At 39.4% G+C, this 16991-nt stretch overlaps 1 protein-coding gene across 2 annotated transcripts in view; it reads right to left on the bottom strand.

Annotated features, from left to right (window-relative positions):
• Window positions 1-16991, bottom strand: part of SLC9A9 (solute carrier family 9 member A9) — a 579933-nt gene that overhangs the window by 392638 nt on the left and 170304 nt on the right. For both annotated transcript variants that reach the window (XM_032258640.1, XM_032258631.1), the window contains exon 6: window positions 437-542. In XM_032258640.1, coding sequence (XP_032114531.1) covers window positions 437-542 — 106 coding nt within the window. The remainder of the gene's footprint in view (window positions 1-436; window positions 543-16991) is intronic.

The following is a 16991-nucleotide window of genomic DNA, read 5'->3' as shown; positions in this document are numbered from 1 at the left end:
GAGAAATAGAGTAGGCTGACCCTTAGGTTCTGGCTACAGTCTGCCAATCTGTCCATAAACACAAGGGTTTCTATTAGTCTATTATCTGGAAAGTGAGTTATATAAGGTAAAAAATTAAATGATATTGATTTGAAATGAAAAAAAGCTCATTTATATGCATTTTAGGAACCTTAAGTGAATCAGCTAAATATATGCACTGAGAAAAAGAAGCTACCCTCTAGGTATTATCTTGTAATTAGCTGGAAACATAAAACCCATTAATAATATTAGAAATTAGATGCCTAATGAATTGTGCCCATTATTGGAGATCTTCTGTGATAACAAGTCCTTAAAAAAAGCAAGAGACTGCTTGTATCTCTATGACATAAGAGAAAAGATACAAGTGAAAGCAAATTTCACATGGTTAAAGAAACACAGGCCAAGTTCTGGTACTTACTATGTAAGGACTATGGCCACTGCATCATTCAACACACTCTCTCCAAACAAGAGTATGTACAGGTCAGGGTCGACGTGCAGTTCATGGAAAATGGCCAGCACTGTCACTAGGAAGACACACACAAACATGCAGGGTTAGCTGGGATGCAGGTATGGAGTTTTCCTTGGCTATGGTCACCTCTCAAAACATTAATTAAAAGCTCATCCTCTCAAATCCAATGCCTCTACTGACACCAGACTTTTATTCAAAAAATATGTGATTGTGTCACTCCCTTGCTTAGAGGCTTCTCGTGGCTCCCCACTGCTTACAGATAAAATTTGAGCTCCCAAGTACAAGTCCCCTACAACCTGTATCTTGCTTACCTTCTAGCAAGAAGGTATCCTCTGTATCCTTTGCCCACCCTTTGCTGCCTTTCTCAAGTCCCACTGAACTTGCCATAATTTCTCAAACACATTGTATAGTTTCTTAACCACCTTTTCTTTTTGATTCCTTCTACTATGGCAACAATTCCTTTCTTGTCCACTTGCCACCATCCTCCTACTCCTTAAATACACACACACACACACACACACACACACACACACACAAGCACGCATGCACGCCCATACACTTCTTGATATCAAAGATTCATTGTTTTCATTCTTTAAGGACCTTTCAAGTGTCCCCCTCCTAACCCTTTGACTGCCTCAGCAGAGACCTGGCTCACTCCTTTCTGGATCTCAGCATTTGGATCAAAATCACTGAACTTACCACAGAAAAGACTGGGAGCTTCCTGGGGATGGGGCTCATCTCTGGACACATGGTATTAGACCATACTCAGTAACTGCTTGACGCATGAATGAGTGAATGAATGTTGTTGCACTGGCCTACTTCTGTGAAGGGAGAGGTGGTTCCACCTGGGTCTCATTCTGTCCCCAAATCACACTCACCTGTAAAGGTGGACTCACTGTTCCTAAGAACAGAAGATGAGGATTTGTTTCTGGTTGCCTACTGCATGGCCTGATACTATATGCCATGTACTTGTATCAAGCCTCTGTGAGTATATTAGGATGGTAAATAAGCACACTCTGATTATCTGTGTTCATCAAAAGTATTCAATATCTTGATATTGGAAACAGTTAAGCAGAGTGTGAACAGCAATCATTAGGAAAATGATCCATTGAATTAATTGCCAAAGGGGAAAGAGAAAGGTTGAAAATGATACTGATGGCAAATGTTTAAGGCAGACTGGGTACTTTAATTCTGTTTTTTCCTTTCCTATTTCATGGACGGTGAGGTTAGTAACTGTTTTGTACAAAATAGTGCTATAGGGGAATAAAAGCAAGAAAGTCAAGTTGAATTTGAAGTTTGTAAGTAGGATTAAGAAGTTTGGAGCTTGTTCTTTAATAATAGGGAGTCATGAAGGGTTTTAATAAGAGAGATGACACAATCTGAAATTTAGAAATAAGGTTCAGGCAGAAGGGGAGAGGGCAGAATGGATACATGGCTGGAGGCTTTCCCAATAATTCAAGTAAGAGATGAATTGCACCATGACGGGAAGAGGCCTGGATTCATGCTCGCAAACTCCTACACATCGACTGCCCTGGGTTCTAATAGACCATGACCACTGTGCTTTGTACTTCGCAAATATATTTCATTGGTTTTCATCTTCTCTGTGTGCCACAAGCCCTTCGCACAGTGAGGCAACATAGTAAGCCTTTAATGAGTGAATGAATTAGAGATAATGTCAAGAAGGATAGAACAGAGGCGACAGCACCCCAGAGATATTTGAGATGGAAAATTGGTGGGTGTTGGTGCTTCAGAGACAGCAAGGAATGACTCTGGATTTTGATCTATCATACAACATATGACTATATTTAATAACAATGTATTGTACACTTGAAAATTGCTAAGAGAGCAGATTTTAAGTGTTCTCAGTACAATGACAAAAGCATGTGAGGTAATGCATATGTTAATTAGCCTGATTTAGCTATTCTGCAAGATATGCATATTTCAAAAATTACACTGTATACCGTAATATATACAATTTTTGTCAATTAAAAAGTTTTTTTTAAAGAAGCTACTGCAAAATCCAAGGAAAAAAGAGAAAGAAAATGCCAGGAATTGACATGGCAATTGGCCAGATCCCATTTTACCAGGCATTGAATCAATTTTATTATTCTAGCTGAATAGGTCCTATTAATCATGATAGGTAAAATGGCAAATATCTGCTTTCTACTAGCTTGTAGCTGTTAACATTTGCCACAGCCTTTAGACGTTGCAGGTGGTGGGAGGGAGCAAGCAAACACTTCTGCTAAGTAACGTCTTTCTCCTTTTTGGATGGAGTTAAGATACTGCATCTACCCAAAACAAAAAAGTTACAGAGAGGTTTGGTTAGCAACATTTTCTTTTTTGCTAAGATTTTGTGGAATAAAAGAAACTTTTTTTTTTTTACTAGAAAATTCTATCATGGCCTCTCTATTGCTAACTTTAGTCTCTGTAGCGGTTGATTTGTATCATTGAGTTCTGAAGATGACTTGCAGTCCATCTCCACTTCCAGGGAGGTTTCCTAGGCTGGCAAACAGGAATGTAAGGCCCTTACCCCACCTTCCCACTTACAGAACCCTTCTGCGCTAGGGGGATGGACTTTGCATCTATCCAACAAAAGCTTTGAGCTTTTAAGAGGAAAGGCTTTTAATTGAATATCCAGTTTTGTTCAGAACTGCTCTGACATTCGCACAATGCCTTTTGAACAAAGAACTGAACTCCATTTCATAAATGATATCCCACACAAAAGAGAAAACTGTTACTTTGCACATTCCTGTCTACCCTGTGAAGAAATGGAACAGTTTTAAAATAAAGCTAGGCAGTGTGTCCTATAAGAGGGAGTATTTTGCTGGGAACACAAATGAGTCGAATAGGTGAGTCAGGAAATTAGCCACCCACTCTGCTGCTGAGCTTGGGGCTTTTAAAAACCTCATTTAATTACCTCCCTGGCAGGGCTCAATCTTACATGCAATGTCCAAGGATCTCTTCAGCACCTCCCCAGGAGAGAGTCTTTGGGACAGCTGTGGACATGCTCATACCAGCTCTGCCCACCCCTTGCTAGGTTTGTAAGGATAACCCTGGTTCAAGGCAGGACTAAAAGTCAATGCCCATGTAGATGAGAGTTCCTGGGACCACAAGAGGAAAACACTCTGGACATCCTGTGGATAGGAAGGGGAAAAGATGCAATCCGATTTCTTAAACCTCTGATTTTATCAGAGGATTTGGCCATTTCGTCTTTATCTTACTTAAGTTCCACTCATGTTTTAGTGGCAGATTCTCACGCTTTGCTTGTGGCTTGGAGTTCCTTCTCCTTTGCATACCCTCTTCCTACCTGATGTTGTAGCTAGAGAAAATTCACTTTGTCTTTCAAATTGATAATACAAGATACAAGCATATATGATCTTACACTCAAACAGATGAAAACACACACACACACACACACATACACACACACACACACCCTTATAGTAGAGGAATGTGATAATTGAGAAATGCCACTGAATCCTTGGAGATCTCTGAGAAAATAATTTCAGCCATCAATGGCAAGGAGCTTTGGGGGCAATGAGTGAGGAGCCAGTGGTGTGGACTGCACTCTGAGAGCTTTTGATAAGGGATGAAGAGAGAAAAAGCCATAACTCACAAGGTCTAAGCGAGGCTTTCTCTTAGACATCTGATTTATAGGTTGACAAGAATAAGCCAGAGGAAAGAGAGGTTGAAAACAGAGAAAAAGAATGAGAAGACTGCTGAAGCAAAGTCTAGAGAAGGCAGAAGAAAACCGAAGGGCAGAAGGGAAATGTGTCTTTTAAGTAAAGCAAGATCATCTGCTGAGAGGCAGGAGAGAAACACGTGAGTTACAGGCTAGAGAAGGGTTGAAAATGTGCAGAACATCTTGGAGGCAGGTAATGCAAGTTTCATGAAAATCTGTTAAGGTGAAACACAGGATAATTCTCAATCTGTAAAAGAAAAACTGTAACACTAAAATGATACAATATTTTGATTTCTTCATCATACCAAGGGTCTTTTCCCACTACAACTCTATTATAGCATCAAAACGAATCCTTTTTCACCTCAAAGGTGATAACCACACCTAGTGATAAAAATACAGATACTGACTACCTGACTCCATGAGGATGTCAATGTGTTTATGCTTAGATGTTTTAAAAATTTTGTTTAAACTGCTGTCTTTTCGACTGACCACTTTCTTGATGTCCTTTCAGAACTTCTAAGTCTTCTGGGTGATTTAGTGATGGCCCCTTCCCTAGAATCTCCATTAGCAGTTCTGTGTCCCCTAGTTTCTAAGTGTTTTACAAGAAATTTAAATTGCAAATGATACTTTAAGGTGGCAGCTCTCAGCAGCCTAGCACAAGATCTGCCTGGGTGGAAGGACAACAAGAAGCAATAGTTCCTACCCCCGTCCTTCCACCTTGTCATTTAGCCTCGTCAAAATGCTGGCTCTCCTTGGAGAGGGCTCTCTATGGTTTTCTGTGCAAATCAGTATGTATGCCACTTATTCGCAACACATGGAGAATCAAAAATGTCTGAAGCTTTTGCAGCTGAATTGGTGTCAGGCCTGACAGGTGGAGAACCTTGGTATTCTCATAAATGAGGTGGCATTTTTCCATTTCCAAAAATGATTATTGTGAAAATGTATTTTGTTTTTCTGAGAAGGAGGAAATTTTCCTGTAACTTCTCCCACTTTCCTGAAATGTTGTATATGGTGAGATTTGAAGGAGAGGCTTTCAAAAACGGTGTGGTATCTGGGTGCAGGCTGAAATATGGGAATTATTTTGAGACTTATTAAATTCTCAGTGAAGACCCAGCAATAAAATCGATACATGGATTGGTTTTGCCAGTCAAGAACTGCCATTCATAATCCTAAAATACAAGTGAAAAGACTAAGTATTCTGAGTTACATCAGAGAAACAATGCCAGATCTAGAGAGCCAATGACTAGCCATTTACTTTGTTGAGGTCATTTTAAATTTTAAGTTAGAAAAAACATCATGAAGAATTTAGCCCAAAAACTTAGCAGTTTTGTTTTAACCATCAATATGCTCTATCGTTTTGATACCAAGCTAACAGTGGAGAATGTATGATATGCATGCACACACTTGTAGCCTTCCTGAAATGGGGTTCCTTAGGGAAAACAAGCTCTTACACTCCAGAACAATGACTTCAAAGTATGGCCCAGGGACCCCTGGGGATTCCTGAGATCTATCCAGGAAGATCCCCTAGGTTAAAACTATTTTCACAATAATATGAAAATGTTACTTGCATTTTTCATTCTAATTCTTTCATTAGTGTACAGTGGAATTTTCCAGAGGCTACATTAGGCAACAGATTGAATGCAGAAGCGAGATATCAGAATCCAGCTGTCTTCTATTGCACTACATGTTAAAGAGCTTTGCAGAAATGTGAAATGATGCCACTCTTCTATTTTTTTGTTTTTGGAAAACTTTTGGTAAGAGTATGTTATTTATATTAATATGTAAATGTTTTATTATTATTTTAAATAAATTAATAAAAACATGTTTTAGAATTGGTTTTAATTTCTAACATGGTGAATAGTTTTTAATTTATTTATTTATTTTTGAGACTGAGTCTTGCTCTGTTGTCCAGGCTGGAGTGCAGTGGCACAATCTCAGCTCACTGCAACCTCTGCCTCCCAGGTTCAAGTGATTCTCCTGCCTCAGCCTCTGAGTAGCTGGGACTATAGGTGCCTGCCACATTGCCTGGCTAACTTTTGTATTTTTAGTAGAGACAGGGTTTCTCCATGTTGTCCAGACTGGTCTCAGCCTCCTGGCCTCATGAGATCTGCCCACCTTGGCCTCCCAAAGTGCTGGGATTATAGGTATGAGTCACTGTGCCTGGCCTCTAATATGGTAAATACTGACAGATACACCTCACATAAACAAAAACTCTTTGGGGTCTTTCCTAATTTTAATGACTTGTAAAAGATTTTGATACCAAAAATCTTGAGAACCACTGCCTTAAGGCATTTGTTACATGTAATAAATTAACTTGTTTCCTCTCTATTGAAAGTGATACTAGCTAAGCACATCCTTGAGAGAAATAAGATATTCCCTCAAATTGTCTTCGGTAGAGCTTAATTTTCTTGTTGAGAAGGGCTCCTGAGATTAGTATCTTTTGCTGTGCAATAACGAGCTGATTCTTTTGGTATACATATAGAGGATTTCTAATAACTTTTAAATGAAGAAAATTATTCTTTTTATATTAACTCCACTATCACATTTATAGAATCATATTTCTGTTGCTGGTATTTATATTTGTTTAAGCCTTTTTTTTAATGTAAGTGTTTTGTGGGCAGAGATTTTTATGGGTGCATAATAAAAACACTGACAATCCCATCTCCATCCCTTGACTTCAAATATGGCTGAGTGGTGACTGAGAATAATCAACTCCCTTTTTCTGCTTACAAACCAAAAATACAATCCCTAGCAGTCAGTGAGAGTAGAAAAAGGTAATCAGAAGGTCATGCGGTTTGGCATTAAGAAAAGTAGACTATATTAAGACCGGAAAGGGAGAAACTGGAAATAAATCCAGGTGGGGAATATTTTCCAGGTCTTGTATCTGGGAACTTATGGACTGAAATCTGTTGGTGCTTTACCTACTGCTTTAAAATCTTCCCCAAGGGTACCTACATCGGAGATATTCTAAATTTAACATTAGCAAAGAACATAAACATTTAACAAAGATTCAATTTTCTCACCAATGAGGTTTAATGAGCCATGGTGCAGTTTAACGGGAAATCTGCGCAATATGCCCAGTAACTGAGTGACGATGACTCACCCCTTCACAGAAGCATTCTCCAATCAGGATGATCACTTCGGCATTTTGCCTTTTAAAAATGAAAATCGTGGGCAAGGGTTTATCTACAAATTGTGAAAAAACATTAAAAAAAAAAAAAAAGCCCAGTAGAGACAAAAAGCAGCCATAGTTAGGATGGGTCACCAAAAGAAATCAACATTTGTAGGTAAAAATATCACTGTGACCCATGACATGTAACAACTGTGAGGAAAGACACATGTTCAAAAGACAACTGTGTTAGTCATGATGATGGTACATACAAAATAAGCCGGCTTCACAGACAAATTTTTCTCTTGCTACTAAAAGATATGGAACAAGCAGCTATCTTGTACCATCATTTCCTAACCTGTGGATCAGGACCAGCAGAGACATTACAGAATGGTTTCAAAGTGGAAGATGAACATGCCTGCTCCCTAAATAGACTAGAAAGTTGCCAAGGGTAAACACGAGTAATATTGAGAAGAGTCAACACTGGGCCTGTGTGAGAATCAGGGAAGAAAAAAAGGCAGAAAGAGAGGAGTCATATGATAAATCCCCTCATCCCATCACCCTGTGTGGTAAGCTGAAGAATGCACTAATCCTTGGAACATATGAATATGTCGCCTTGCATGCCAAAAGGAGCTTTGCAGGTGTAATTGAGGTTATTGATATGGTTTGGTTGTATCCCCGCCCAAATCTCACCTTGAATTATTGCTCCTATAATTCCCACATGTCATGGGAGGGACCCAGTGGGAGGTAACTGAATCATGAGGAGCGGGTCTTTCCTGTGCTGTTCTTGTGACACAAGCTTTGAAGGATTCATAAAGGGAAGCTCTCTCTTGCCTGCCACCATGTAAGATGTAACTTTGCTCCTCATTGGCCTTCCACTACCATTGTGAGGCCTCCCCAGCCATGTGTAGCTGTGAGTCAACTAACACCCTTTCCTTTATAAATTAGCCAGTCTGGGTATGTCTTTATTAGCAACATGAGAACAGACCAATACAGTTATGACCCTTAAAATAGGCAGATTTTGTTGGATTATCTGGGCAGGTTCAACCTAATCACTCGAGCTCTTAAAAGCAGAAAAATATCTCAGGCTATAGTCAGAGAGATACAGCTGAAGAGCTGTGAAAGAAAGGGAAAGTTGGGAAGATTCCAAGTGTGAGAAGGATCCAACACACTGTTCCTGGCTCTGAGACACAGGGGATCATCTGCAAGGGTCAGAGAGAGAGAAACCTCGTGGAGCCAAGAGTGACCCCAACTTTCAGCCCCAAAGATACAGAGACCTTGGTCTTCTGATGGGAAGAAACTGCATTCTGTTAACAACCTGAACATAGAGCTTCCTGATGAGACTCCTACCAGTCAGTATGTTGATTTTGGTCTTCTGAGACTCTGATCCAAGAAACAATTGAGCCAACCTGGACTTCTGACCTATGGAACTGTGAGGCAATACATTTGTGCTGTCTTAAGCTGCTAAGCTTGTGGCCATTTCTCATGGCAGTTCTAGCAAACAGATACATTCTGCTCCCCTCTTACAATAAGAATGACAAAACGCTGGGCAGGCCAAGCTCCCAGACATTTGACTTTTCGATACATGAGTGACTGAGTGGAGATGTGGCTAGAATGTCTTCTTAGCTATAGCACAGCCCTCTCTCCCCCTGCCCCACCACTGGCAGGAAAGAAGAAGTCACTTAAACAAATCCATCTTTTAGATTATGCTTAGCAAGGAAAGACCTGGACCGATGACGAGGCTGTAGATTTTCAAATATGTGTGCCGATGAGGTCCTCAGTTGCTGACGTAAGTATCCATGTGTGTCCCTCTTGATGCCATCGTCACATGCCACAGATCACTCATTTACTCAGAATGTACCATTTTATAGCTCATCCAATCACTTTATTTGCCAGTGTTTGCCCTATCTAGGCTATGGCGTTGAGTGCACTCACTATGAAGAATTGGTGCTGAGATGGGAATGGTGAAGTCCAAGTTAGGGCAGAAAGTTAACAAACCAGGCAAGCCAAGTCTGGGGGGAGCAGGCCAAAAGTCATAAAGCAGCTCTCACCATAGACGCCGACAGCGGCCATTTTAATATTCTTCTTGAGCTTTTTTGTAGTTTCTAAATTTTCTACAATAAATGTGCACTATTTTTAGACTTAGAAAAGATATCAAACGATCTATGAAACTGGTAAAAATTAACAAAAACATAAAGCATGTAACTCAGTCTCTTCCCCAAGGCCCCAGAGGCTGCCTGTGAGGACCCGGCCTTCCTAAGGATTTCTCCTTGGGCTTCCACATTGCTTGACCCCACTGCGGGACAAGGCACTGTGGACCCTTCCTATGTCTCCAAGTGCTCTCCTCTTTTGTTTTAAAGAGACTAGCCCCTTGTGATTTTCCTTCAACCCCTCCAGGTTTTCTTCACTCTTCTTTGTAAACCCGTCCCTTTAATACAGGTGTTGCCCAGGAAAACATCTTCAGTCCCCTTCTCACTCTGTAAACTCGAGTTGAGCAATTTTATCCATATCTGTTGATGTCAATTTCTAGTCCATCCTTTTCTCTATTTTTAGTAGACATGTGGTTTTACCATGTTGGCCAGGCTGGTCTAAAACTCCTGACCTCAAGTGATCCTTCCACCTCAGCCTCCCAAAGTGCTGGGATTACATTCATGAGCCACTTTGCCCGCCCTCATCTTCCTTAGCTATAGACTCCCATATCTAACCACCGCCAAGACAACGCCAACTGGAGTTGTTCTAGCTGGACAACTACTTATCAAGCACCTGCTGTGTGCCTGGCACTGGGCATGAATGTCTTACGGATTCCCTATCCCCTAACTGGCTTCAGCAACTCTGTGGCTCTTGCACTTGAATTACTATCTCAAGGAGTAGAACCATCACTGACCCACAAATTTTATGTCTGTTTTTTCAGTGGTGTGACTTGTCTTATTTACAACTGAAAAATCTCCAGCTGTAGAGAATATAACATTAAGAGGCAAGCCACATTTTGTAGTTCAGTGGTTTACAAGGTCAGACAAGGAGAGAAGCAGCAGCCAATTTCAGAAATGTTCTATTGCACCAGATACAGCAGCATAAACTATGTCTGTTATTTCTGAAATTTTAGCTCAACAGTAATCCTTCCTGGACTGAAAAATAATATAAGAATGAAGAACTTCAGTTCCAGATAAATGCATTTTCTTATATGAAAGTAGCATTTTAAAAAAACAACCCCCCAATGAATAGCCTACAAGCACGTTGACTTCTTTGTTTGAATAGAACTTCTTGCCTAAAAAGTTGATTATATCACTGGTATTAGTTTGTTCATCTATGTATTTGTCAATGCTTTTGATAGTTTCTGGCAAGCCGTAGGCAGTTAATTCTGTTTACTGAATAAATAAATTAATGAGTGAATGAATCTCTGAAGGTCGTACACCATGTGGTTAACACCTCAAGGATCAAAACAGCTCCTTTTTCTCTTGTATTCTGCCCTTGTAATCAGTCACTTCTTTGCCCACTCACTGACCTGACAGAACTTGTTCCAAAAAGCTATCTCCATTTCAGTGCAAAATAATAAATTGAACAACACAATTCCTCATCTGTAGCACCCAGATAAAAGGTCAATCCCTGTCCTTTCTTGGCTGTGCTTTAGAAGGAGGGAAGCTCCTTCTCAAGAAATCCTGCCCAGGAGGCACCTGTGGGTCTTTGTGGAACAGGAGGACCAAATCCCAGTCTGGCACTAGTGGCAGCTCTCCGGTCCTAGGTACCTTTCTCTTAAGAAAGCACTCACTTTGGTGTTGTACAACTGCTGATCCTGCACTTACATAATCCTGAGAGTGAGGGCCTTCTTAAATGTTACTCCCTAGTTGCCTCACTCTTCCATGGTTTTGATCTTATCAACCTAGCTGAGTCCTGAAAGGAATCAGACAGCAAGAAAATACTCTCTAAGAATTACTAAATCCAATCTGTCTCAGTGTACAATGTCTTCTTTAACACAGAAATGGAATGTGTGGGTTGGACACTGACTTTCAAAACTTCCCTCCTATATGTCTTTGAGCATTACTGAGAATAAACTGCTTTCATTTAAACAGAGCCATTCTGTTCCCCAAAGCAGTGAGCCAGAGAGGTCTGTCAACCACAGCTGTTTTCCAGCTGTCCATGGAGCTATTGAATTGCTTCAAATGGTTTTTCGGTATGTTCTTGAAATTTCATCTTCAGAACACCTGGAGCCTTGCTTTATCCACTTTCAATATCCTGAAGCATTTATATAATAGGTTGTTATCTATTATTGTGTCCAATTCTGTTCTGTGGAGGTGACTTTCCATAAGTAGGCTTCCAACTTCTGAAGCCAGACCTTTGTGCCAAGACCTTGCTATTCACAGCTCTGTACTAAAGTAGAAAACCGTGGTTGGAAACTTGACTCTGGTGTCAAACCAACCTGTGTTCAGATCAGACCCCAGCTGTTATGCAAATTAACTTGGTGATCTTGAGCCAGCTGCTTAACCTCATTAAGCTTCAAATAAGCTTCCTTCGTAAAATGGGGATAAAATAATCCCTTCCTTGGGTTTTTGGAGAATAATTAATTGGACTTATTTATGCAAAATGTTTGGGATATTGTAAGTGCTTAATCAGCGTTGGTTACTGTATTGCTATTGTTCATGCCATCAAAACCATTAGTGGGTCAGTCCAGTATAAAATGGAATGACATTTTCTACTTGTTTGTTTTTCTTTAATACTTAAAAATAACTTCAAATGAGAAAAAATAGATATTATCAAGCAGAGAAATGTTAAAAACTCTTTCTATCTCTCTTTCTTTCTCACAAATTATCCCCTTGAATTTCTGTATTTGGAAAGAACAGCCATTTCTTATTCTGTGTGCATTTACTTGTCTTTCTGAGTCTTAGAGTCCTCATCTAAAATGAGGACATTGAGCAAGCCTGTCTTTAAGGTCCCTCCACATCTAAAATTATATGGGTCTCGCTCCAAACTCCAAAATGTAGTCTCCAGATGTGGAATGTGCATATTTCCCAAATCATGAGGATGGAGCCCTAATGCAGGGCTGGGATCAGGGTTGTCCTTTGTAGGGTTACAGAGCAGCAAGTGCAGTGGGCAGAATAGTGTCAAGAAGAGTGATCATGAGTTTAACTCTTCTCTGCATGAATGAGGGAAGGGTTGTAGTAATTTCAAACTCATATGCCCTTGTTTTGGCTCTGACTCCAAGGGTTCCCAAGACAGGACACTCCGAAGAGTATCTGAGCCTGGGGAGACCTTGCTAATGTTCTGCAGGTCACATTGTCTGTGGCCCTGGAGAGAAACATGGCTCATGGTTCTTCCAGCTGACCTGTTATCCTCTTCAGTCAGGCAAAACATTGGCTTGAGGTGCAGGAGACTTTAAGTGTTCTCAGAGCCTTCTCCCTACCAGGTGGTACTCTGTGTTTGCAAAGCTGCCTAGATTACCTCCGTCTTGGCTGCCCGGATTACCTCTGTCTTGGCTGCCCGGATTACCTCTGTCTTGGCTGCCCGGATTACCTCTGTCTTGGCTGCCCGGATTACCTCTGTCTTGGCTGCCTGGATTACCTCTGTTTTGGCTGCTGAATTACCTCTGTTTTGGCTGCCTGGATTACCTCTGTCTTGTCTTTAAAGTACTGCTAGTTGTATCTACCTCCCTCTTTAGACTGGGAACATGTTGAGGGCAGAGCCTGTGTCTGGTTTATTATCCCTTCCCTCAGTTGCTCCTATAGTGCCTGTGACATAGCAGGTGACAAATAAATGTTTGTCAAATAAAATCAATTATAAAATGGGAACCTGACTCTTGACTCTTGGATTTCATTTTCATCCAAAGCTTGATTGGCACATCACTGTTCTATTTGAGAAACAGCAATGGTGTAGGACAAAGAATATTGGACCTGATTTGTCTCCCATCTCTGCCACTTAGGAGTCTTGTAAATGTAAATAACCCACTTAAGTTTTTCGAACCTCTGTTGCTTGAAATGGAGAAAATCGATTGGCTGTGGTGATGATCAAATTAGATGATATATTTGTACACACTTAGTTAGTGGCTGTTCTCACTAGATAACATACTCTCCAGTAGATGTATTCAGCTGGAGCTTTTAACTTGCTGCCAATCTGTGGCTTTGGGATTGCTTCTACATATTGATTCAAGCACAGCCATTGCTTTGATGGGTAAAATAAGGACATTACTGATTTTAAAGCTGACTGCAAGTTAGCAAAAGTCAGTCTGTTTTGTTTTTTTTTTTTTCCCCAGGTAGATGTTAGTGTTTAGTATCTAGCAAAAACATGGTCTAGAAATCTAAGGAAACAGAAGTCCTGGGTTCCATACCCATGTTTCACTGACTTGCTGTGAAACCTTGAAATAATCTTAAAATTTGCTGCACCTCATTTATTTCACCTGAGAAATGGGTCTTCTCTACCCAAGAACACAATGTGAACATAACTGAAATACTGTATGCAGAAGCTCTTTGAGTTCTTGGAAAGTCACACAATATAGATCAAAGCTGTTATTTTTATTTCTGAGTAAATTTGCTCAATAATAGAATTTAGGTTTTTATGAACTGATACTGATACTATATCATTGTGCTTAACACTGAATTGTAAAGACACAGAAAATACGGCCAAGTACTGCTAAATGACACTGTGTGCAGGTTTGAAACACAGATTGCATAATAAAAATGGCTGGTATGTCTGTGGTGTCTAGAAGCAGCTGGCTTCAGTGGGAGGTACTCTGGTCTAATATCCTCTGACTCCCTCTGAGGTGTAATTTCTCCCGCCTTGGAATTCAATAAAAACATATGAATATCTCTCACTGCTTCTGTTCTCTCACAGCAATACCAACACAATCTTTCTCTAACAAATATTAGATGCTAAAAGTAGAGTCATCCAACTTTCTTTGTAGATGACAGAGCAAATAATTCAGAAACATGAACTTTATACTCTATGTGAGCATTTTTAAAATTTGTAATATGGCATAAAACCACCTTGATCTCTTCCTATGCTATTTAGCAGATATTAAATGAATGTTGTCTTTGTTCTCTAAGCCAGCCCTGGTACTGAAGAAACTGCTTTGTCAATTACATCTTAAATATTTTTTTGTCTGTGAATAGAAAATTACTCAGTTTCTTCTTGAATTCTTGTGCAGAATATTGATAACAACAGTGATGAGAAGCCACAAATATAATATAGTCTAAAACTCTGAAATGCAGAGGCAGAGAGGGCCAGAAGGTGAAAAAGAACAATATACATGATTTTAAAAAGACGTGATCCAAACAAAAGAAATAAATGAAGAACACAATTAAATTTTGAAATACAACAGTGATTAGAGAGCATGATCAGAGAAACTAAAGGAAAACAAACCTGAAAAATAAAAACTTTCTGATTGTGCCAATGTGAGTAATCATTTCTCCTGTGTTAAAAAAAATAAATATTTAAATCTGGAGTTCCACGATGAATGAAAAAAAATGAGAGACAGCCCAATTAAGTCACCCTTACTGAAGAGGCTTTTCTCCAAAAATAACAGTTCTGCTTTTAATTATAGGTTCTTAGGTCTGTTAATCAGCCATCTTCCTCAAGGCTAAGCTTGGTGCAAATAGCAGAGAAGGATTCAGCAAAATGCCCTGTTTAATTAAAATGAATTTAATTAAAAATATTTTTATACACATGACCAATCACCATTATTTATGCAGATGTTCCCTCATACTTCTTGGAAAAGGCATTTCTCCCCCACACCTTTAAAAAACATGCTGTGCTTCTACAAGAACTACTGTGAAATGAAAAGCTCTATGACTCGTAGTTAATACCTATTTTTATCAAAACAGCAGTGCAGCTCACACATCACCCGTGCAGCCGTAACCATAGTAACTCTAAATAGAAAGAGGCTTCAGATTATCAACACGATCAAAGGTAAGACAGTTCATGTGCCTCTGGAATAGTTACACTGCAACAAACTTTAAAGGATAAAGGTGGCTTTTATTGCTACTACTTAAATGTTAAATGAAAATAATGCCTTGCAAGCACAGTGTGTAGAAATGCCTTTCATTTTGGAAGACTCTTGTTTCCTCCGAGTGTTAATAATTGAAAAGATGAAAACTCAGTGCTATACATTTCTCCAGTGCTTCTATCTGATTATGCCGAGGAGACAGTAATCATCATTTTGCCAAGTTGGATAATTCACACAGGGAAAACCCCGCCCTCAGGAGCCCTGCAGGATGAGAAGCTGGACGAGAAGGCATATTCTGTGTCCACTCACTCAGTGAGAGGATGACTATGGTTAATGACGACTGTCGACACACATTACCTGGGATCAGGTATAGGTGGTCACTTAGGGTATAGACTGGGAGTTAAATCACAAAAAAATGAATATTTAATTAGAAAAGGAGTAGAACTGATTTGAAATATTGGTGAAATACCAACCCAAATACAAATCTGTATTTGACTTTATAATTTATGGTTGAAGTAGGATGGAGTAGGGAAGGATGAGAGGGCAGGGCATTAACAGTTAGCAAGACCATACTTATTAATTATATTGATAATTAATAATATTAACAATATTGAATATTCTATCAGAGGAACTATCATCTAGATAATCCCAAACAGAGACTAGTAGAAAAGTCTTTCTGACAGCATTTTCTAATGTTTGATATGATTGGGGGCTAGCATCTGGAAATAGGAAGAAAATACTCTAAATCTTAAATATTTAACTATATAGTAGCTATTACAAAAAGTAGAAATTCCAAGTAAGAATAAATATAATTTTATTAATTTTTTTCTTTTTAATCTCTTTACATTTGAGATTTACTATGGAAGTGGATGGACAAGTAATGAAAACATAAGAAAACAAATTCTTCCATTATGGCCAGTTAGGAAGAAGATGGATATCTGGAAATTTTACGTTTAGTAATAAATAAATAAGAATGCTATGATAGCGTTATCTAAAAAGCCAATAAAGTGCCTGAGAATTCACTGTTAATAAAAATTTATTTTAAAACACTTAGCAATTTACAAATAATTTTCTATACAGCACTTCATTTGATCTGACAAAAATTCTTTGAAGAAATAGAAGATACTTTCTGTTTTGTTTTGTTTTGATAGTTTCTATTTTAAGGATGTGGAAAGTGAGGTTCCAAGAAGTTAAAGCACTAAACTGTGATGCTCCATTCACCATGACACTAATCTTGCCTTAATGAACAGACACTTTCAATATCCAGGGTGCCCTGACCACTGATCCCAAACTCATTTTAAGGAAACTATTCTATCCCTATTAGGTGCTTATTTAATTTTTAGTGGAAGATTCCTCTTGGGATTAGTTTATGAGACATCCCTAACTGTGATCCTTTTATGCAGGCAGTTTCCCAGGGCCTCTCTTAGATGGTTTCACCCACAAACACAGGAGCAGAGCCAGTGTCCTGCTTCACGCTTGCCCTTGAAACCAGTGCGCCCCAGAATTAGAGCGACACCTAGCCGTGATTTTAGGTAGTACATGCTAGGAAAGCTCATTTGGGCAAGGGAGATGGACAAGAGACATCACGGCTGGTGGCAACTCAAGAGGATGCTAGTCCCAGAGGTAGAAGCCTCAGAGGTTTTTTAACAGCACTTTCTACTGGGAACTAGGACTCCTGCAGTTCACATTCTCTGAGGAGGAACTATGTGATAATAAAGATTCTAATTATAATAAAGTGTAAGATGTGCACCCTTGAAATTACATACAGGCTCTACCAGTGCAA

The sequence above is a fragment of the Sapajus apella genome, unplaced genomic scaffold, assembly GCF_009761245.1.
Source record: "Sapajus apella isolate SASKATOON/1434 unplaced genomic scaffold, GSC_monkey_1.0 scaffold4, whole genome shotgun sequence".
NCBI classification, from domain to species: domain Eukaryota; kingdom Metazoa; phylum Chordata; class Mammalia; order Primates; family Cebidae; genus Sapajus; species Sapajus apella.
This window is presented reverse-complemented; position numbering and strand designations above follow the sequence as displayed.